This window comes from Ambystoma mexicanum, chromosome 12 (assembly GCF_040938575.1).
Source record: "Ambystoma mexicanum isolate Mex_15411 chromosome 12, UKY_AmexF1_1, whole genome shotgun sequence".
NCBI classification, from domain to species: Eukaryota; Metazoa; Chordata; class Amphibia; order Caudata; family Ambystomatidae; genus Ambystoma; species Ambystoma mexicanum.
In genome coordinates this window covers 580,543,326-580,568,002 of record NC_090936.1, presented here as the reverse complement: position 1 = coordinate 580,568,002, position 24,677 = coordinate 580,543,326, and the positions used below count along the sequence as shown (strand labels likewise).

The 24,677-nt window shown below is 44.8% G+C and overlaps 1 protein-coding gene across 4 annotated transcripts in view; it reads right to left on the bottom strand.

The window, feature by feature from the left end:
* Positions 1-1,546: 1,546 nt before the first annotated feature.
* The window catches only part of LOC138513817 (N-acyl-aromatic-L-amino acid amidohydrolase (carboxylate-forming)-like), a 233,148-nt gene continuing 210,017 nt past the window's right edge, over positions 1,547-24,677 (bottom strand). For all 4 annotated transcript variants that reach the window (XM_069628920.1, XM_069628921.1, XM_069628922.1 and 1 more), the window contains 2 exons: positions 7,219-7,328; positions 1,547-2,952 (listed from right to left, as the gene is read on the bottom strand). In XM_069628920.1, coding sequence (XP_069485021.1) covers positions 2,755-2,952; positions 7,219-7,328 — 308 coding nt within the window. In that variant the 3' untranslated portion in view covers positions 1,547-2,754. The remainder of the gene's footprint in view (positions 2,953-7,218; positions 7,329-24,677) is intronic.

Sequence of the window (24,677 nt, the reverse complement as noted above, 5' to 3'; positions counted from 1 at the left end):
GTCTGTGAGAGAATAGGTCTTAGGGTTGGAAGGAACGTCAAACAAGATGTTGAAGTCTTTTAATGTGGTGAGGGACGGGTGCTGTATTAGAATGGTAAATAGTCACTGACAGAGTCTGCACTGTTCCTATTGTAGCCGGGAGGCCTATATAGGAGTACAAAACTGTGGGTGGAGGAGGTGGAGAGCTGAATTTCTACTAGAAAAGATTTGCATTCAGTGTTGCAGGGTGATTTCTCTGTGAGTAGGACTGAAAGGTGTTGTTTGTGTAGGATGGCTAGCCCTCCATCTCTGCTGGACCTATTGTGCACGATCAAAGAGTACCCGGATGGGAGGCCTCGTGTGTGATGGGTTCGTAGTCATCGGAGAACCGGTTCTCCGTGATGTAGAGGATTTATTTATTTAATTTTTACATTTGTAGAACTCACTAACAGCCCATGGGCATCGAGGCGCTGTTGCATGAGATTGTCTTAGTTACAGTAAGGTTACATTGTTCATGGAACCAGTTACAGAGCGTATAGTCATACAAAGCGAGATTTTAGAAATAAGAGGTTACAACCTAGGTGTTTACAGGTCAGAGTATCATACAGAACGCCATTGGCACCAGAAGGGTCAGTTCATACAAAAAGCAAAGTTTTAATCGCTTTCCTGAAGGATGTCCGGGTATTCAGAGAGTCAATTGAAAATGCTGTGCTTGTTTTTGGAGACAGATCTAGCATTGATGAGGATGCAAGAGAGCAGGTAAGGGTTCTGGAGGGGGTTTGTTTTAGGACCTTAAGACACTGAAAGATGAGCATACTGTTTTTACGGCATGATCTTTATATGGAACACAGAATTTCTGCTTATTTTTTCAAAAGTAAGCGGTTAGATGCTTATGGGGTTGGATTGTAAGTAACAGTTGAGTGGCACACACCCTCCAGAATGCATGCTTTTATTAAATGCTCATTCCCAATCAAGCAAGACAGAAGTGATGATTAAGCGACCATGCTACAATCCTGCCTCTGCATTTCCCCCATAGCTCTATTGGCCTCTGCCCAGCGTAGTGGAGAGGTTGCAGTTACAAACCTGGGCATTCCCCGGTCTGAAAGGATGACTTTGGACCATACTGGAGTCATTCAATAATCATTGAACTATGTTAGAGGTCATTCTCGCATTATCAGACATCAACACACTCTTAAAGCCATCAGCAAAGTTTCAGAATTGTTCCTGATGATTGTCTCATTGACATCACTTCCTGCCCAGGATTCATTCAAAACAGCCCATTGTAGACCTCTGTGACGCCACCTCTGAAAATTTACCAGTGCAAAGAGGCGGGTTACTCGGCAGAACAGGCTTCATAAATGAACCTTCTCAAAGTTCACGTTTTGCAGAGTAAATGGTGAAACACCCACTGGTGGGCCTATCAGATTCCACGCATCTTCAATCGTTCATATTTGTACAGTGGCTGAACTGTGAATTCATCACCGGCAGGCGCTTGACCATGATCTCTACGTGCCATCCAGGTGTCAGATAATAATGGCCCTGGGCTTGACAATATGGACCCTGCTCATCAATTCATTCACATTTATTGGAGAAAAAAGCACCATATACAATATGTCAAATAATAAGGCTGATGTCACCATAAGTGATTGTGACTTACGCAATGAGGTACAGGGTTGTTAGACTGAATGTGCAAAGCTATTTAACTTGGAGGTAGCATTCGTGGACTCCTGTAGATGTCACGAGAGTCCTTTCACAAAGTATTGCATAGTTACTTGAGATGTGCGACCTACCCGATGAGAGAAAGACCTCACTTCTTCATGCCCCCAGAGAGCTTCCGAGTTCCTCTCATAAAGGGAAGCAGTGCCCATCCCAGCAGTTTGGCGATAGCTGCACCATAGCCCTTGGTTGCACCCATCTGTTCTTCATCCTATTCTCAGAACTGTGATGCAGATGCCCCTTCCTCTGCCCCTTTTGACTCCTGTTCTTGGGACCTCTTGATTTCTCTCTATTGCCTTGCCATCCCCCACCTTCGCCTTCCCCAGGGAAGTCTTAGCAGGTTCCTTTGCCCCTCAGGGTACTCATCCCTGTTCTGCACGGGCATGTTCCAAAGTACTTCCACAAAGAAAATATTTTCTTTCCTCCAATTTCCGCTGTTCTCTCCAGGTCCTTCTAGTCTTCCTCGCCTTCTCATCCTACACCTTTATCTTTGCAAGTTCACCCCTCCCCCGGCCTCCCACCTGGTTCATGACTTCATCTGCCTTCTCTATTCCTTTCCAGGCTTTGACTTTTGAATTCCTCTCCTCTACGCTTAGGATTGTACCCTCCCTTTATTTTGCCGCCCCTCTTGATCAACGCACTAGTCTGTTCCCTCTGTTCCTCTCAGGAACCCACTCTGCTTATTAGCTGTTCCCCAAGTGCTACATGAAATAACTTCCCCCGTGGACCATTCTCAAAATGGCCCCCTACTTGTAATGTGTGTCTGCTCAATCAATTATTGTCCTGCAGAACTACAAATGTGCCCTTCCACATCTCGGGCACCTTGCAGCTCCTCATCGTTGGCCTAAAATATTGGTAGTTCCTCCGTTGGCCTCCAGGGGGTTGTCCTCACCAGACTCTCAGGTCTTTGGCCAGTTGCGGATATTTAGAAACTGTGGCTCTTTTCCAGGTTGCTGCGGTATGGGCACTGTTGTGTCCCAAGCTAAATATACTGAGTGCGCCCCTGTCGGGATCAGTTGTACAGTGTTGCAGGTCTCTGCATACCCATTCCCACCCATGCTAGTCCATCTGCGCCTGTATGACTGGGATGGAAAGCGTCTTCTTCTCCATTTTGGCGAAGGCGATTTTCTTCTCGTAGTAGGCAGCCTCGTTGATGAAGGCCGGGTAGATGGTTACATCTCCACTGTAGGCAAGCTCTTTCCCATCCAAGGTCTGGAAAATGGCGTCCCCGGGGTTCAGAGGGAGGAAGTCTTTGTCCTGGGTGGAATCCAAAAAGAATGATGGTGTTATTCCTGCACTAAGGATGGGCACAAGCCTGCCAAAAGAGACACAAGATCAGCGGAGGAAGGAACACTACTGCAGAATTGACTAAACAGTAAGCAATGGCCTCACTGACCCTTCACAGTGGGCTGATTATTCGCTGTCTGCGGATTTCATCCATATTTCATTACCCCATATTTCTAGGAGGACCAGATTTTGAAAATAAAAAAATGGGACAGGCCACTGACATAGAAGTAGGACTATAGCTTCAGCGGTGAAACGGTAGTCCTACTTCTATGTGGGTGGCCTGTCTCGTGTCATGTTGCAGCGCCCGGGGTTCTGAGGCTATTATAAGTTAAAAAACCCTGTCTGGGATTTGGGGATCAGGTGGATACCATCCCAGTTTTTGGCCGATCCCAAATCCTGGGATGGTGTTTTTAAACTTAAACAGGTCTCGGGACCCTGGGATGGAGGTGCAAATACCCAGACAGTTCTGGAAAAACTGGGTCCTCTGGTCACCCTACATATCACTTATGTATTTAGGGCAGACAGGCACTGTTTTATTCTTTTGCTATGCTAGCAGGTTCAGAGCTTGCATCACAGATATATGTGCAGTTTTCCCTCAAAAGTTCAACTACCACCACGTGACATGGTCATATGTCGTTGGGGCCGACAGAGATTGAGCACCACTGACTAGGACAGTAACAACACTTAATATTACAGCCCCTAGAAGCAGGAGAAATACATGATATTATTATTGCTGCTGTCACTGCACGGTCCTAGGCACACAGAGAATGCGAGAGCACACTGGGCGCATACGGGTCAGGATTCTACCCCCACCACATGGCGGAATAGACGACACTGCGCAGGTCTCAGTATGGGATCCCTTTAGACACCTGGCAGACCATGATGAACTTCTCAGCCTGCTGATTACCCTCAACCACTCCACAGCCTTTCATATAGTGGGCCATGCTCTCTTCTACAATGCCCACAACATGCGGTCAACTTCTTGCATCCGGTACCGGGGTGGATCATGACTTTCATTTCTGACCACAGCCAAAGTGCACAACTTGTAATTGTAATTGTTTATTTGTAAAGCGCTTATACACAGGAGAAGTGCTTCAAGGCGCTTCAAGGCGGGAAGGGAAAACAGTAGTCATTCTTAGGCCTTAAAATTTCCGAATGATCTAACAAAAATTAACTAGTGTACTAGGCCAGAGGCTTTTCTACTAGTACAAGTGCATGACAGGAGGGAAGGGGGGGAAGAGGAAGAGCAAACAATCAATAAGCTGCCGTGCTAGCCCTAATTACTTGCCATATAGTAAGTGCATGACAAGGAGCGTAGGGGAAGAGAGGGGGTGGGGGGAGAGCCTATAGTTCAAATCCAATGCTGTGCGTGGTACCCCGGAGCGGGCACTATCGGCACTACTTTTTAACATGTTTGGCAAATCACTCATGGGTCTAATATGCACACACTAACTTCACCTCCACTCCTATAATGAAGCACATTTACCTTAAGGGTCATAGGCCAATGGGGCCAATTCATGATTGAGTTTTAAAGAGAATTAAATTCATTAAAAAGTGGTTGGGGTAAAACAGCCTCAAGCTCAATGGTGCTAACACTGAATCCAAGACCTTGGCTCACCTCACTTCCTCAAAGAAATACCCTCACTATGCTCCCCCAGGCTCATTTGAGGAACGGTTCGCATAACAACCAAGATACACCACCTAGGCTTCACCTGGAATGCTAACATCACTAGGAAGTCACCGATCGGCACGCTTGTCAAATTTGCATCAACCAATCAAATCAACCAATGAAACTCCACAAAGAAACCTTGCTCGACTTAAGACCCAATGGTGGTACGAGCACTTGCAAACCTAAAGCTAGACTTCTGCAATGCCTTCTTGTCCAGTCTCGCCGAATATGAAATCACAAGGATGCACACCGTCTAGCAGGACACTGGCAGGCTCATGCGTTGCTTAAGAAAACGCTAACCAGCCACCGAACAACTTAAAAGAATACACCGGCGAAGTAATGTACACAAAGTAAATTACAACAAAGTAATTTCTTTCGTTGAAATGACATAGAACCGAGCCTTAGTTACCAGTCACTTGGACTATTGCAATGCCCCGGGTCGCAACACCTTGTTATGGCACACAATGTTCCCACCTACCCTGTCCCCCGCCGATATCATAGTTCCACTACTTTTTTCTGTACTTTTTTCTGTACACTTTTACCACTGGCTAATGATCAAAACGTCATGCACTCTGCCCCCAGAAAAATAACCGAGGAGGGAAAAATACCCCAACTGTGAAACCTCAAAGGAAAATACTGCCAGTAAGCAACTCGGCATCCCTCACACAGCAGTGTCTGGCGCAGCCGACTACTCGGCATCCACACCAATCTCCCGTCACAGCAGCGTCTGCTAGCGCAGCCTTCTACTCGGCATCCCTCACCAATCTCCCGTCACAGCAGCTACCACGGCAGTGTCTGCTGGCGCAGCCTTCTACTCGGCATCCACACCAATCTCCCATCACAGCAGCTTCCACAGCAGCATCTGCTGGCGGAGCCTTCTACTCGGCATCCACACCAATCTCCTGTCACAGCAGCGTCTGCTGGCGCAGCCTTCTACTCGGCATCCACACCAATCCCCCGTTACAGCTGCTTCCACAGCAGCGTCTGCTGGCGCAGCCTTCTACTCGGCATCCCTCACCAATCTCCCGTCACAGCAGCTTCCACAGCAGTGTCTGCTGGCGCAGCCTTCTACTCAGCATCCCTCACGAATCTCCCATCACAGCAGCTTCCACAGCAGCGTCTGCTGGCGCAGCCTTCTACTGGGCATCCATGCCGATCTCCCATCACAGCAGCTTCCATAGCGGCATCTGATTGTGCAGCCTTGTACTCGTCATCCACGCTGATCGCCCATCACAGCAGTTTCCACAGCAGCGTCCGCTGGTGCAGCCTTCTACTCAGCATTCCTCACCAATCTCCCATCACAGCAGCTTCCACAGCTGCGTCTGCTGGCGCAGGCTTCTACTCAGCATCCACACCAATCTCCCATCACAGCAGCTTCCACAGCGGCATCTGCTGGTGCAGCCTTCTACTCAGCATCCACGCCGATCTCCCATCACAGCAGCTTCCACAGCAGCGTCTGCTGGCGCAGCCTTCTACTAGGCATCCACGCCGATCTCCCATCACAGCAGCTTCCACAGCCGCATCTGATTGTGCAGCCATGTACTCGTCATCCACGCTGATCGCCCATCACAGCAGTTTCCATAGCAGCATCTGCTGGCGCAGCCATCCACTCTGCATCCGCACCAATCTCCCATCAAAGCAGCTTCCACAGCAGCATCTGCTGGCGCAGCCTTCCACTCTGCATCCGCACCAATCTCCCATCAAAGCAGCTTCCACAGCAGCATCTGCTGGCGCAGCCTTCCACTTTGCATCCACACCAATCTCCCATCACAGCAGCTTCCACAGCAGCATCTGCTGGCACAGCCTTTGGGCCATCCAAGCATTTGACACATCTATTTCACCCGACTAGGCCCAGGTATTTTTTGTATCAGAAGAGCTGCACATTGTGCAGTCCATTCAAAGTACCACAAACTCATCTACCAACAACACTGTGTGGGTACCCACTACATACCTCTGACTCAAACACACATGGGAAACCCAAAGTCACTACGTGGTATTAAGAACACACCTCACAAATCTAAACATAGCAACATGTGGACCTCACAAACTCCTGGAAACTGACACCCGCGTAGTCATCATTTCAAAGGTAAACAGTACACCGCCCATAGTCAAATTCTGCCAATTTGCCAAGTAGGAGTGTCACAACTGTATCCCAATCTTGCAGCAGCTTCCTGCACTGACACCCAAGCAAGGAATTTGCCACTTTCAGGCACCACCAAACAGGCCCTGAGGGTGGAACACATCATGCTGTAGAAGTTACCTTGCATTACCACCCACACAACTTCAAAAGAGCAGGTCAAGGGCTGAGTCCCCAGAGAATTGACCTCAAAGCCTGCTCAGGAAGATTGCAGGGTAAACGGAGACAGGATATCCCCCATTGATGTGCTGGGAGTACCCACGTAGTTCACTCGCACACTCTTTCCACATGCATGTTTCTGTTTTGCAATGTGACTAAGTGTTCGCCATTTTGTCCTCACTCAATACCAAACACAGACCCCTGTGCACACATCATCCCTTCTGCCAACAAATACTAAAATTAAAAAAAAGCCAGCGACACCTTAACTGACCTGTAGGTTGGGGTGGATTACCCCTGAGATCTCTCCATCGGTGTGTCGAGGGTAGTCCTCGCGACTGAGGAGCAGGAAGGCTTCCACCTCAGCTTCCGGGAAGGTCGTACCTACAGGAAATGAAGAGGGAGAAGGGAAACCACACTAAACGAAAGGCTGGGAGCTCTGGTGACAAAGGCAGTGCACATGAGAGCCAAGTGTTAAAGGGGGAGGGAGGCCACGTGGGGGAGAAAAGCAACAAGTGTAAAAGGTGAGAGAAAGCGAGGGATGGGAAAAGCCAACAGAGAGAAAGCTGGACATGGAGAGTACAGGAAGGATGATGGGGTAGGAGTGTGGCGGTGAGAGGGGGAAGGGAGTCAGGCTATGGAAGAAGAGGGGGAGAGGAAATAAAATGAGGGGCTATGATGGAAGTGAAGGACAGATTTATCAGTAGAGCAAGAAGGGGCGAAGGAAGAGCTAGAGTGATGAAGATCGAGGGGGACAGACGAAAAACACAGGTGGCTAATGAGAGATATGAGATTAAGGGGAAGACAAGGCGAGACTGGCACTGCGAGTGCCGGAATGAGGAGTAAAGGAGAGAAGCGAGGAAAAGCGCAGTAGAGTCTGGGGAATAAACCGGATCCTCCTTCCAGTCCAGATGAAATAAACTGCTAAACTTTACCAATAACAACTGTTCATAGCTCATTACAAATGAAATCAGCAGCATAATTCAGAAAATGTCTTAAAATGTCCGGGCTGTCTAGTGTAATATGTCATTGGAGCGGCGTCTTCAATACATCAGAAAAAGAGCCATTACATTTCCCTTTTGCGGATATTTACGCTTCTCTTAAACCTTGATTGCGTGACACACAAACTCTTAAAACCTACTTGAAAAAACAATGCGTGACGCTCCTAAATACATATATTAGGTTGCATAACTGGGGTCGTCACTGCATGTCATTATCTCCAGCAGGCAGCTCCCAATTTCACCGTGTTTTTGTACACACTGCTACATTATGTAAAACCCTGTTGGCTTATCAGGAATCTGCACAGCTGGTCTTTGTCATTTCTACATTGAAAAAGGGCCCTTTAATTAAAATCCATGATACGCCTCCCAACACTAACCAGCAATGGCCCTCGTACTCAACCATAGTTACTCCCCCTAAACACAATGAAGTCCCATTACTGCCACCACTCCAAAACATAAGTAAGAGTTTCAACAACAACTGGGATCAGATTATCACTTGAACAAAAACATCCAGCTGCTTCTTCTCAATTTCCATGCTGGACCATGACCCCCTTTATAAATCAAGGAATGCTCAATAACATAACCAGGCCAACCAAATATAGATAGTCCCACCCCGATGGACAGACATAGCCAACTCAAAAGAATGAGTGCATTGCAGGTATGCTACCTCTTACATCATGGGTAAAAGAATGAGTGCATTGCAGGTATACTATCTCTTACATCATGGGTAAAAGAATGAGTGCATTGCAGGTATACTACCTCTACCTCTTACATCATGGGTAAAAGAATGAGTGCATTGCAGGTATGCTACCTCTTACATCATGGGTAAAAGAATGAGTGCATTGCAGGTATACTACCTCTTACATCATGGGTAAAAGAATGAGTGCATTGCAGGTATGCTACCTCTTACATCATGGGTAAAAGAATGAGTGCATTGCAGATATACTACCTCTTACATCATGGGTAAAAGAATGAGTGCATTGCAGGTATACTACCTCTACCTCTTACATCATGGGTAAAAGAATGAGTGCATTGCAGGTATACTACCTCTTACATCATAGGTAAAAGAATGAGTGCATTGCATGTAGTACCTCTTACATCATGGGTAAAAGAATGAGTGCATTGCATGTATACTACCTCTTACATCATGGGTAAAAGAATGAGTGCATTGCAGGTATACTACCTCTTACATCATGGGTAAGAGAATGAGTGCATTGCAGGTATACTACCTCTTACATCATGGGTAAAAGAATGAGTGCATTGCAGGTATACTACCTCTTACATCATGGGTAAAAGAATGAGTGCATTCCAGGTATACTACCTCTACCTCTTACATCATGGGTAAAAGAATATGTAAAAGAATAAGTGCATTGCAGGTATACTACCTCTTACATCATGGGTAAAAGAATGAGTGCATTGCAGGTATGCTACCTCTTACATCATGGGTAAAAGAATGAGTGCATTGCAGGTATATTACCTCTTACATCATGGGTAAAAGAATGAGTGCATTGCAGCTATACTACCTCTTACATCATGGGTAAAAGAATGAGTGCATTGCAGGTATACTACCTCTTACATCATGGGTAAAAGAATGAGTGCATTGCAGGTATACTACCTCTTACATCATGGGTAAAAGAATGAGTGCATTGCAGGTATACTACCTCTTACATCATGGGTAAAAGAATGAGTGCATGGCAGGTATGCTACCTCTTACATCATGGGTAAAAGAATGAGTGCATTGCAGGTATACTACCTCTTACATCATGGGTAAAAGAATGAGTGCATTGCAGGTATACTACCTCTACCTCTTACATCATGGGTAAAAGAATAAGTGCATTGCAGGTATACTACCTCTTACATCATGGGTAAAAGAATGAGTGCATTGCAGGTACATTACCTCTTACATCATGGGTAAAAGAATGAGTGCATTGCAGCTATACTACCTCTTACATCGTGGGTAAAAGAATGAGTGCATTGCAGGTATACTACCTCTTACATCGTGGGTAAAAGAATGAGTGCATTGCAGGTATGCTACCTCTTACATCGTGGGTAAAAGAATGAGTGCATTGCTGGTATGCTACCTCTTACATCGTGGGTAAAAGAATGAGTGCATTGCAGGTATGCTACCTCTTACATCGTGGGTAAAAGAATGAGTGCATTGCAGGTATGCTACCTCTTACATCGTGGGTAAAAGAATGAGTGCATTGCAGGTATGCTACCTCTTACATCGTGTGTAAAAGAATGAGTGCATTGCAGGTATGCTACCTCTTACATCGTGGGTAAAAGAATGAGTGCATTGCAGGTATACTACCTCTTACATCATGGGTAAAACAATGAGTGCATTGCAGGTATACTACCTCTTACATCATGGGTAAAAGAATGAGTGCATTGCAGGTATACTACCTCTTACATCATGGGTAAAAGAATGAGTGCATTGCAGGTATACTACCTCTTACATCATGGGTAAAAGAATAAGTGCATTGCAGGTCAACTATCTCTTACATCATGGGTAAAGGAATGAGTGCATTGCTGGTATACTACCTCTTACATCATGGGTAAAAGAATGAGTGCATTGCAGGTATACTACCTCTTACATTATGTGTAAAAGAATAAGTGCATTGCAGGTATACTACCTCTTACATCATGGGTACAAGAATAAGTGCATTGCAGGTCAACTATCTCTTACATCATGGGTAAAAGAATGAGTGCATTGCTGGTATACTTCCTCTTACATCATGGGTAAAAGAATGAGTGCATTGCAGGTATACTACCTCTTACATCATGGGTAAAAGAATAAGTGCATTGCAGGTATACTACCTCTTACATCATGGGTAAAAGAATGAGTGCATTGCAGGTATACTACCTCTTACATCATGGGTAAAAGAATAAGTGCATTGCATGTATACTACCTCTTACATCATGGGTAAAAGAATGAGTGCATTGCTGGTATACTACCTCTTACATCATGGGTAAAAGAATAAGTGCATTGCAGGTATACTACCTCTTACATCATGTGTAAAAGAAAAAGTGCATTGCAGGTATACTACCTCTTACATCATGGGTAAAAGAATGAGTGCATTGCAGGCATACTACCTCTACTACCTCTTACATCATGGGTAAAAGAATAAGTGCATTGCAGGTATACTACCTCTTACATCATGTGTAAAAGAAAACGTGCATTGCAGGTATACTACCTCTTACATCATGGGTAAAAGAATAATTGCATTGCAGGTATACTATCTCTTACTTCATGGGTAAAAGAATGAGTGCATTGCAGGTATACTACCTCTTACATCATGGGTAAAAGAATGAGTGCATTGCAGGTATACTACCTCTACCTCTTACATCATGGGTAAAAGAATAAGTGCATTGCAGGTATACTATCTCTTACTTCATGGGTAAAAGAATGAGTGCATTGCAGGTATACTACCTCTTACATCATGGGTAAAAGAATGAGTGCATTGCAGGTATACTATCTCTTACTTCATGGGTAAAAGAATAAGTGCATTGCAGGTATACAACCTCTTACATCATGGGTAAAAGAATGAGTGCATTGCAGGTATACTACCTCTTACTTCATGGGTAAAAGAATGAGTGCATTGCAGGTATACTACCTCTTACATTATGTGTAAAAGAATAAGTGCATTGCAGGTATACTACCTCTTACATCATGGGTAAAGGAATAAGTGCATTGCAGGTCAACTATCTCTTACATCATGGGTAAAAGAATGAGTGCATTGCTGGTATACTACCTCTTACATCATGGGTAAAAGAATAAGTGCATTGCAGGTATACTACCTCTTACATCATGGGTAAAAGAATGAGTGCATTGCAGGTATACCACCTCTTACATCATGGGTAAAAGAATAAGTGCATTGCAGGTATACTACCTCTTACATCATGGGTAAAAGAATGAGTGCATTGCTGGTATACTACCTCTTACATCATGGGTAAAAGAATAAGTGCATTGCAGGTATACTACCTCTTACATCATGGGTAAAAGAATGAGTGCATTGCAGGTATACTACCTCTTACATCATGGGTAAAAGAATAAGTGCATTGCAGGTATACTACCTCTTACATCATGGGTAAAAGAATAAGTGCATTGCAGGTATACTATCTCTTACTTCATGGGTAAAAGAATGAGTGCATTGCAGGTATACTACCTCTTACATCATGGGTAAAAGAATGAGTGCATTGCAGGTATACTACCTCTTACTTAATGGGTAAGCCAAATAAGTTTGTCCTTTATCCCGCTAATATTTAAAGGCTTGATAGTTATAAGAGAAGTCACTGATACTGGGTTCGACTTGTCATCACATACTCATTTTGCTCTGCTTAGCTCTCCAGGACTGTATGAAGGATAGCGATAGTACATGACCTCGCTCCACCATGGCATAAAGAGATCCAAGCTCCGAAGGGAAGGCAAATACGTCGGTCTGCCAGGCAGACATGTTATTTACAAAGGGATGCTGCCCTCCCTTGAAGCTCTATTTGTCCCCGCAAGCCCAATATTTCTCATAAATGTGACAAATAGAGAGAGAGCACCTGTCTCTACCAAACAGTAAGACAGCTCTGTGCCCGCCAGACGCCTTCGTACACCTCGACAGAGAGATCTCTCACTGCCAAAGTCTATCCCTTCCATTTCTCCTTGAATTCACCTAAAAAAGACACGGCTCTATATCAATGTCCAGAGTTTTCCCTGCACCCATGTGTAAGGAATGTGTGGCCTGGGGTGATGAGGAACCCCTAAGTGGGATGTGCACAACACTCTTAGTAGCAACGTGTAAGGATCAGGAGAAAAAAATATAGGCACACCCGCTACCGCACCTGAGTGCGAAATCAAGAGTCAGGGGGCACACAGTGACCATAAGCATAAACCTGGATCCTATGGCTGTGTGGAACAGTCACCACCTAGAGCGCGTTACTATGGCAGAAACCAATGTATATGAAATAAAGGCACCACTCATGAGTTGGCAAACACTGAAAAGTGACTTTTATATATAAGGCATCATAGAATAAATAAAGAAATAAAAGCAAATCATTGACCATGGATGGGTAGCATTTATACCCCAGACCTGAATTAATACATATATAAATAAATAGCATCAATTCATCAATATTGGGTAGGTGACATTTATATACTAGACACGAATTAATAAATAAATAATTCACATCAATTCTTGGACAAGGCATGATTGGCATATGTATTCCCCAAACATGAATTAATAAAAGAATAAATACATATATACATTGCATCAATACAGTGCTCCTACAATGTAAACTGAGGAGTATCAGGCCCTATGTTCAAGCTTTATGAAAGTCAGGGACACTCCTAGTTCATAACCAAGTTTCCAGACCAACAGTTGATTTCTTGACACTACAATGGATAATATATTCCCTACTTACAAACAAAGAATGGCCCTGTTAACAGATGCCGTGGAAGAAAGAAACATGTCAATTAGTAAGTTCATGCATGGGAACCTTATTTATATCCTGTGTGTGCCAGGCCATGAGCCAACCGGAATCCCACTCTTTAGATACATTGCCTTAATATTATCTTCTAGATGAATAGTAAAGTGACACCCTTCTTTTGCATCTCCAAATATTTATGAGGAACATTGAGTAACTAAATAAGAGAACGGCTTCTTGTGAGGACCAATGGATGCCCCCAACCTAGGGTAGCTGCAGTCTACCACATACACATAAAGGTCCACTTACATACACACAAGACCAACACTGCCTCACTGGGCCAGTAACTTGACTCACAAATGCCCTTTGTGCGTCAAACTAACCGTAGTGCTGGACCTACTACCCATGACAGGCTGGAACGCTTAAAAACCGGGCGCTCCTTTGGGCTATAATTTACAACACTACCCACAGAAATTCTTACGTACCCTTCACCTGGTACAATAGCAACAAACCCTACTTATTTCTCTGCTGTAGTGGCGTGGTCACCTAGAAATATAACCTACAGCTCAACCTGCCATGAAAAAACAAACCAAAACAACACTATGGGCCTCATTACGACTTTGGAGGTAGCCATGGGCTATTAGCCTCCAAAATCGTGTCCGGGTCCGGTCTGGTGGAGTGGGGACTTACTGGGACATTTCGACCTAGGCGGACCCGGTAAGTCCCCATTCCAAATGCCATTCCCCATTCCCATTTTAGCCCCATAGGGCTCAATGTGAAGGCGCTAATAACATGCCCACTACACTGCAACAACAAAACAGACCACACATTGGGCCTCATTACGACCCAGGTGGTAGAGGGTTAACAGCGCTGGTAGAGCTTCCGGCGCCGTTAACCCCCTACCGCCTCATTACGAGGTCTGCTCGCGGGTCCCACTGAGGACGTCTGGTAAAACCAGGCATCCTTAGATGGACCCGCTAGCAGACCAGGATGCTAACAACGGGCCCGTCATTAACAGGCCCATTGTTAGCATCCTCCCCATTGAGCCCTATGGGGGCTCAAATGGGAATGGGGATGTACCGCGTCGGGGTCCCGGGAAAGGGAATTACCGGGCCCTCCAATGTCGGAATGGCCCGGTATTTCCCCATTCCAGGAACCCGGATCCGGTACCCAATATGGGGGTAGCCATGCTACCCCCATACTCGTAATGAGGCCCATAGTCTCGCACAACAGCACATGACTGCAACCAATCGAAAAGCACACTTAAGCTCAGCAAATGGTGTTAACCAAACTGATGCTGCCATCAGCACATCACAGCTTTCTTGCTCTTCTCCTGCTCATTCCTACTAACCCACCCCTCCCTCTTTCCCTTTCAGATCCGCAAGAGCGCCAGGGGACCACTCCGGTGTTGATAATGCATGGTATAAATATCCTTTAACATTAACATCTCCTTCCTAGACCACTCCTTCCTTTACTGTCTCCTTCCGCCCCCACCCCGTTCTCCCGATCCTTGCACTCAGAGGTACCTTGCCAGCAACCTAGTGTGTCACAAAACACCACAAAATAAATAAATCCTAGTGTTAAACCCGGAAAGTTGATTTGTGAGCCTGGGATTTAAGTGTAAGGTCGGTGGTCAAGGAGAAAAGTTGGTGGTCCAGAAGGGGAGCCAAAGATGGACTCCGCAGGGCGGGGGGTACCCCATGGGGTGGATATCATCAGTGGCATGAGTTGGTGCAGTAGAATTGGCAGTACGAGAACCAAGGCAGTGTGACTTGCTGCGCCTGATGGGGTCAGCACTGAGACTGGATTGCTATCCAACCCCTCCCACAATGTAATTCCCTCCTTGATGCAAATTTGAACTCGAGACTCCTTGCTTTGAGGGATGATTTTCCAGCAGGTCAAGGGGGCATGTGTCTCAGCTGTTTTTCATCTGGTAGCTCTAAATACAAACAACTACCTGCACTTTTTCTGAGCTACAAAATCTTTTTCTGTCATTATTATTCCCACTTCATTATTGATGCCTAAATAAAAAATAAAGTATGCCATAAAATGTTCAGGTGCCAACGTGGAGCAGCGGTAGAGCATCCTAAAAGATACTGGGCCTTATCACGAGTTGAGCGGTACCGCTGGGGCTATTATTGTTACCGCCAAACCCCCCTGTGTTATTAGGGCCGGATCAGGGGTTTGGCAGAACAGTAATTCCCCATTCTCCATTGGACCCATTCGGGAATTCCCAATTCCCCATTGGGCCCAATGGGGAATGTTCGGCGCTACTACCGTTGGCGGTAATAGCGCGCAGTAATAACACCGAAAATCAGCAAAATCGCTGCAGATTTACCCCCAGCTTATAGCTGGGGGAAAATCCTGCCAAACCCATGATTTGGTGGACCCTTAAATGCGGCGGTAATAGCGTTACCACCTCATTTAAGAGTTACTGCCAAACTTGTGATGATGCAGACTGTCTATTTCATCCATGGTTAAAGGGTCTGAGGTTCAGAAACAGGGGTGCATAAGATATGGATAAAACTGCAAGTGAAAAGCTGAGTAAGAGCGAGACGTGTCTGATAAAGAGATTGCAGATTAGACACTTTGGCCCTCATTACGATACTGGCGCTAAACCATGGCGCTATTAGCACCATGGTTGGTGCCGGTATCGTAACGAGTCCGCCAATGTTCAATGGGGAATTACGACCCCATTCCAAGGTTGGCGGGGCGGCAATTCCCCATTGAACATTGGCCCTTCCCCATTCCCATTTTTGCCCCGTAGGGCTCAATGGACTGGAGAAGGCAGAAAGGAAATTGCGGTAGCGTACTTACCTCGAGAGTCCCTTTGCGGGTCCCTACTTTAACAGCCGTTCAGGTCGGGTCCCGCAAAGGGACCTCGTAGTAAGGCGCTAAGTGTTTAACGGCGCCGCAGCCTTTTACGGCGCTGTTAAACACTTAGCGCCAGGGTCCTAATGAGGGCCATTGTTCGAGGATTTAAATAAAATGAATAGCAGGCATCTAGTCTGAATCTCTGCTCAGCTTTGACAGTAAAGTTAAAGTACTAATAAATTCACCTATGACCAACGCACATATGGACAGTATGGAAGAAGAGAAGCACGTGGAAGCGTTCAGACTCTTACCAGGTACTGCATCCTGTTCAACTTCAACTACAAATCAACAGGATCAATCCAGCCTCCCGGAGAACCTTCTGAACCTTGTCATCAGGCTAGAAATGTATATATGAGTATTATCACCCAGGGGAGGCACCAGACAATCAGGAGGCCTAGAACCTGGGCGTGAATCTCCACTACCTGCCCACGTTCCAAAGTGGCGGCCGTTACCTCTCCCACATCTGCCATCTTTGAACGTGTGCACCCTGGTCCCCACTTGACCCGCTATGCACCTGTCCCATGGCCTCCACGAAATACATATCCTTACCCATCCACCTTCCTTCCCTGCCTACTGCCGACTCCTACAAACTCCACGTCCCCGTCAGCCTCCTCACACTATGAAAACATGAATGGACAATATACCTTGTATATGTTTGCAGCAGCAATTTTTTTTTGTGTTTTTTTTATTTGGAATTGGCTCGCATGTACAGTCTGAAACCCATTCCCACTTACCATAAACAGCCCTGTTTGCGGCGGGCTTGCCCACTAATGGCCCACAGCCTTCGCTGATGCCCTCGCTTCACTCAGGCCTACTTTGGCTCGGGCAGGATGCCCGCCCACGAATGAGGTGTTGAACCTACATGCTTCTCGAGAGAAAATATTTTCAGTGGGAAATTATATGGTCACGCATTGGCCAACCCAAGCATGAAACTATCAGTAATGACTGATCTGTGAGGGTGGTGACTAGTACAAGAGGTAGGAAAGTCGAGGTTTACAAGTCTCCGGTGAGAACGACAGCAAAGAACTACGAAAAACATTACATTGAGACTGGTGAAGGAAACGGCAAGTGTTACTCCAGAAGGAAATTGGCCAAGTGATACTGGTCTCTAGGCAACTCCAAACCATTTGTATTTATTCTGGGTATTTATTGAGATCGAATCTCGCTTCGGGAAGCAATGGAGCACTGGACACTAGTAGTGTTTGCAGGTACATAGTGGTAAGCCTCTGGGCACTCCAAAGCCGTTGAAAAACACCCCAGACAAAATTCTATAATAGATTGGATCAGATACAAGAATAAGGGCGTTTTCGTAAATTTGCTTATTTAGCATTTATTTGCTGCGCACATAACCTGCAGGTATCTAGGTGCTAGTTTCATTGTGGAAGGACAGGTTATTTATAACGCGCTCGTTTTCTTTTTTTCCCCAAGCACGGGTCCAGGATTCAAACCTGTGTTTGCTTAGCGTAGTCTTGCTTCCAAGACCCACGCGTTGCCACAAAGCTATCCTCCTGTCCTAGACCCTCCAGACCCTAGTATTTTTTTTAGTACCAGGCGGGCCTCACAAGAACGGAACTGATGTTGAATGTTGCAGAAAACAATACTTAATATGAATGTATACATTTCTTTTCACTGAAATGAGAATTCATATGAAAGGCCATTCTTGAAAGCTACCAGAGTGATGCTCAATATAGGAGTACCGCTACGTAAAGAGTTATGGGTGATGTTAGAGCTAATACCGCCATAGTAATAATGCTTAGCATATCATTTTACTTTAGTATTATGACCTGTTCACACAGCCTTTAATAACAAATGCTATCCGCTATTTATTGTCAGTTTTCAAGAAAAGTACATGCTCTAGAGTGCAGGGGTGCACTGGGAAGTGTTGACACGGGCACATTTTCCTCAGGCTTGCTGGGCTGTTGCCCCTATGGACCAGAGCTGCAATTTGTAAAAAAAAAGAATTGAAAAAGATGAACTCCTGGAAAATCTAGCCTGCCTCAAAGGGACCGAGTGCTGCACGGCCTGCCCGGCTTCTTTGTAGGTGGGGGGCGGCACCTGTTCCGATTTCAGGAATGTTGCAGAGGGGCCTGGTTGGCCCCATAATTGGGCCTAACCAGTAAGTGAGTGGGAGGAAAATGGGCGTAGACTCAGGTGCATAGTCACACCTCCCAGCTGCAGTGTTCACATTGAACTGGCAGATTCTGTGACCCATGATGGTAATGCTGGCAGCACGTGGCCCAAACACCATTGGTCGGGTTCAATCGTCAGCAGTTTATCAGGACTCCTACTTGCCACAACACTAATTGACTATATCTACTAAAGTTTGTCCTTGGTTTCATTCTGTAAGAATGCTTCCTCTGTGTTCTGGTGAATTTCTTGATTACCGGTGAGTTCACTGCAAAAAGGGTTTAATAGGACCCTGAAAAGCACCCATGGATGTGAATATATGGTGCCTATAGAAATGGCTGTTGGACTTTCTGTTTTACTCATTTTTGGACACAGCTGAAAAATCTGCACAGCAAGATAAAACAGGGTGGTATTAATTATTAGTAGACTACAAACTAAGACAGTCATTTAGAGTTGGGTGCATTTTTTTATGAACTACTGCTGGAGAAACTTACCACCTCCAGTGATATTTCAGAAACACCACCACCGTCGGTGGTATTATTAAAAAGGTATTTCTTTCTAAAAAATGTTCAGCCATTTCCACCTTCATTCTTAATCCGACAGTGCAGGACCAATGCATGGTGGAGAGGACACTTCAGTGTTGCTGGGGAAGAGTCCTGATATTGCTTTTAATAACTGACATTGTTATCTGCAGTATAAGTCATACTCCATTTTGAGGAATTCCACAATTAAATTACAAACCCTGAACATGGTCTTCACATACAATTGCCTAATGATTACAAAGATTGCAGAATGTAGGAAGAATGGACGTAGGAGGCAAACGTTACCAAAGTCTGTGCATGCTGTTTAGCCCGCCCCACACAGGTGCACGATACATTGATCTCAATTCTAACATGTAGTCCCTGCAGTCACCTCCTCTCATGACTCCCCACACCTCCCAATTATCCATTCTTCTGCTTGATGGTGGAATACCTCAGTGTTTCAAGGCCACAGCAGCCCTTCACAAATTATATAGACCATAAAGTGCTGAACTGGAAATGACACTAAAAAGACGAGGGACAAGAGACTAGCACATCTTGATCTCGAAATAATAGGAGAAATTAGGCGATGAAGAGTAGATGGTTTTCATGAGTGGTGTAGCAGGTAATCTGGTTTTTGGTAGAAAATAATCTAAATGTTTAGACCACTTTTTCTCAGCTGTCTTTAAAAGGTGGAGAGCGGGGGCAAAAATAGTGGTAGTTTGGCAATCTGTGCTTGGAATGAAACTATATTGAGCCAGAAGATGCTGGTGAAATGTTATGGCAAAAGATAGCATTGTTGGATGACTTGAAAAGATTTTGCTGCTAAGTGCAGACTTACACCGAAGCGGGGGTGATTTCAGTTTTTAGGTTAAAGCTCTGAACATGGTGACTGAATCTCTGGTACCCTCAAGGAATGCTTGGGGACAATGGGAGTTTCATCTAGAAGTTTGGGAGCTCATCATCGAGACTCCGTTGGGGCACATCAAGTCAAGGCAGCGGCGGAAGCCTTGCATGGAAGTGTGCAATTGGATGGGGTCAAACTTTGTGCATGGGAGACAAAAACCCAGTGCTGGATCTTCCAAAGAGGTGCCCTAACATAATGCAGAGATGGGAACTGGCCGGTGAAGAGCATGGTACTGCAGTCTAGGTTACAACCCGTTGTGGTGTTTTTCAGAATATGGGCAGGGCTATGGGTGCCTATCTACAAGAGCCACTTATTTGAGGTTAGGGGATTGTGTCAGGGGCAGCAGAAATCACTTGGATGAAACAGTAGAGAAGAGGTGGCTAACTAAGCTGAGGTGTGAAGGTCTATAGGCTCAAATGCGAAATATTCAAAATAATCACAGTAAAAAGCTTCCCGGGCTTGAATAGTATTATTAGAGGATTACATACTTGCAGTCAATGTGCAGGCCCTTTACTTAAACTGCCAAGAGGAGGGAAGCACTAACAGTACCTGGAGCAAATGGATGGATCTAGCAAGAGGTGCATGTACACATAAAGTTTAGACTAAGAGGCAGATTTAGTTTGGTGGAATATCAGCCAAAGGATGGGCGGTGGGTTGAGGAGTTAGTGCCTATCCATTTGGATTTTGGAGCATTCACTGTGGGTGGATAAATGCTCAATTTTTCGGAGGTCAAGCAGAGAAACAACCCCCAGTCAGGTAGTGGAGGTGTTTCCTCCACTTTCTCACAAAACCAAGAACATGGCTGTGTAGTAAAGTGGCATTACATCTGTAACGGCCACTCTACCACCACTTCTTACTGCACTGCCATACTCGTAATGAGGCCTTAAGTGTCCTCTGGCTAAGGATGGTTATAGAGGTGTGGCAAATATCTGAACACCACGCCTACTTGTTCACTTGCGTTGGGTGACATACTGAAACCCTGATTCATTTCTTTTTTTGTGTGTCCACATTAAAAACTCCTCCCCAGGACCAGATGGGTGGTGCCACTAATTCTTAGAAAAGGTGTAAGGTCAGAAGGGCAGGAAGCCTCACTCAAGGCCCTAGTACCCAGTACAAACCTCAATGTGACAACGTTTTCAATGGCCAATTTAATTGGGAGGGCATGGCGCAAAAAAAGGAAAAACATGTGTGCCTGTTAGGGCAAAGGCATTCGACTAAGATATGGCGGACCTGCACATTTTGATGGCTCTTCACAGTGGTGGACTTGCCCATAGGGAAGCCTGGAGATTTTCTGGTAGGCGTCTGCACCATGGGCCTCTTTTTTGTGGTAACCTGTTTTATTTCCAAATGTTCTCATAGGAAAAGGAGTGAGCTTGCTGACAATTTGCGATATGGGGCCACTTTGAACATTATTTCCGGGGCCTCTTTTGGTTCCCAGTTCACCCCTGGCTCTTCCCAAATTGTTTCAAACAAAGACATGTTTTATTAGATTCCTTTTAACTTGTAAATATAGACGAGCTTGAAATATTGTATTTAAAAAATGTTAGCATCTTGTGTGTTGTTTTAAATTATATAGTTTGGGGAAAATGGGGCATTATATTCAACACTGGATCTGGAACTGAGGAGAGGAGGGGGATAGCTCAGGGGCAACACATTTGTCTTGGAAGCAAGACAACGCAGCGCAACACAGGTTCAAATCCTGACCCCACACTTAGAAACTAATCTCTGGTATTAAGCGTGTTATAATAGAACAATTATAATTATGATATGGTCAATAGGGGGATGACTTTTCGCTTCACTTTTACAATAACATTGAATTTGTTATGATGTATCATGGAAAGACCTTTTGCTATGTAATACATATCTTTGGGCCTCATTACACGGAAGGCGGTAAGGGTTAACGGTCACCGGTAATGGTACCGGTGACCGTTAACCCTTACCGCCTTACTACGAGGTCCCTTTGCGGGTAGGTACTTTAACGCCTGCTGTTTAGCAGGCGTTAAAAACCAACCCGCAAAGAGACCAGGGTGCTAATTACGGTACCGCAATTTGCGCCACCGTAATTAGCGCCTTCCCCATTCCCATAGAGCCCTATGGGGCAAAAATGGGAATGGGGAAGGGCAATGGGGGAAGGGGGAATTACCGCCCCGCCAACCTTGGAATAGGGCGGTAATTCCCCTTTCCACCAAGGCGGTGCCGGTATTTTACCGGCATGGACCAAGGTGCTAATTGCACCTTGGTCCTCCGCCTACCTGTAATGAGGCCCTTTGACTGACAATTCAACATGCTTCAGTTTGATAAATGTTAGTGGATGTTAAACAGAGGTCCTGGCTTTTGGTGGCTGTTTGGAGACTCTTTGACCACACCCTCATCCACAGGGGAGTCAGTAAATCATCTTCTTTTGGTTTGCAAACCAAGATATCCTTCCTTTCCCACGTTTCTGTTCAAGCACCATCATGTTTTCTCGTGTTGCCCTCCTTAAAGAAACATGTGCCCATTCCAGCTCTTTTCACTAAGAAACCGGTGATTAGGACCCTAATTTCTTCCTGACTTGATTGTGCAAATTACCTACACTTAAATTCTGTTGGGACTCAAAAGGTACTCAATGAAGGAGCACACCAGTTAACAGGGAACCATCAATGTGTTCATATCACGCCTCGTCTTGCTGATCAATCAATTGGCCCTCCTGTCAGCTCCACAACGCCAGAGTTCTATGGGAAGGTTGAATCTTCTCTGTTCATGGACTGACCCTCTGGAATGCTTTGACATTTCAGCGTACACTCCCCTCTAATCATCTAGCTTTCAGAAAAAATGGATATGGATTTTCCTTCTTAAGAATAACGCCCTCCCATGTGACTTTATACAAAAGGAGCACCAAGATGCATTTTTTTAGGAGAACACACACATTAGCAATATGATTAAGGTGACAGAGAATAAAATATAAAAATAAAAAGAGAGTCATAATTAAATAAATCATCTAATACGTGGTATAATTTGGATCTTGCTAACCTATGAAAGGCAGGCAAGCATCTGGAACACCAGCAGTCCAACCTCAAAGCTGATAAAATGTTCTGTAGAATCCATGTAAGAGGATATTACAGAGCAATAAAGAGGGAAACAAGAAGGTACTATATACTAAGTGCCTCGATGAGTACATCAAGTAGTGGTGGTGTGTAGGCACTACCCTGAGAACTGGGTAAAAACAGGTCAAAAGGGGAGTCTACCATGCTTTCTACGCACAGTGCCTGTGCTCCTTTGCAAGTGAATCAGTAACTTCACAACTCCAGTTTTAGGCACTGCCTTTAAATACTTTACTCATCTAACCGGTAACCAGTGATGTAGTCAACCAAAAAAAATAGTGTACCAATATGAAGAGTAAAAAAAATGATTTTAGAAAATAAAGAGGGTAAAAAATATCTACAAGAGGTACCCATGTCGAAATGAAGGTATGAATGTAGAATTACAGGTGTGAGTTTTAGTTGTAAAAAAGTACATATTATAGTTCAGTCAAAAATAGTATAAATGGGAGAGTGGAAGAGTGTTCAAGGGTAGGAGAAGTCAGAGTAGTTTGTGGGTATCCCCTGTAAAAGGTATTTGTAAGGCAAATGTAGATAGAACGGAATAAGGGTTAGAAAAAAGACATCAAACAACCATAAAACCAGGAATTGAATTATTAAAAGGTCCACTAGATGGCACAAACAGACTATAGATACAGACTGCATGTAGATATTATGTGCAATGAAAAAGGTAACTAATTTTTTAAAAGTTATTTAAGTTTCGTTATATATGCATTTCAATGTTATCCCAGCATTAAAATCACATATAAACATCAAACCACAACCTCAAATTGTCAGCTTTCCCATGAAGAATGAACCCTTCAAATCTGACAGTCTTGGAAAGCCCTAGCACCATAGAGCAGCACAGTGAGAGCCCTGCTTATACTGTTTACTTAAAAATAGTACAAATCGGATAGGGTGAAGGTAACCACCACGTTTCATAATGCACAGCTCTAACCTCTTTGTTTCCCCAGTCAAATATTCCTGGTAGTCAGTTTACTAACCTATTGCCCCCGAAGACTCCCACAGCGAAACCCAAGGTCCCAGCCAACTACAAGCAAATCTCAAACCTTTACTGCGTGTCTAAAATATAGGTGGCAAAAAAGTAGTGGCCCGTGTGCGCGAATATCCAGACAACACACACTACATAGTGGACACTATCAATACACACTCTATGCCTGCAATGGTTCTTGCTGATGTTACCTTTGAGTTACAATTCCAGAACCATTCTCTGACTTTTGGTGACTTATATGTCAATGGCAATTTTTGGCAAGCAGAACAACTAAAAGTCTAGGGGCACAATCACTGCTCCGATCATCTGATCATCTATACTGTAGACTCTTGTATACATTCTAAAAATGTTTTCCAATAACACTATTGGCACCTAAGATGTCACCCATTGCTCAATATGCAATAAGTCGCCAGAGATATCCACATATTGTTACCACTTTGCACCAGATGAGTTTATATTGATTTTAGATCTGGTTTTTGGAAGGTTTCAGATGGGAGACTTGATCAAGCACCACCTCTTTGGCACGTCATCTGTAGTGCCTCAATCTTTGATCTCTAGAGTATGGTATAAAGGCACTGTCCCTTGTGGTAATCTTGCACAGAAAAAACCTGCTCCATGTAAGGCTGAGGGAGACATTTGATGGTAATCTGCTCCCCACCAACCTTCAAGCACAAAGATATATGTCCAGAAGCGAGAAACTACATTCTTGGTCGAACTCCCTTCTTATATGGGGATAGATCTCATAATATTACATCAGGTCAACGAAACATGAAGCGGTCGACCCGTTCATATTGCAGTTTCAACTTGATGTGGGGAATGCCTTGTG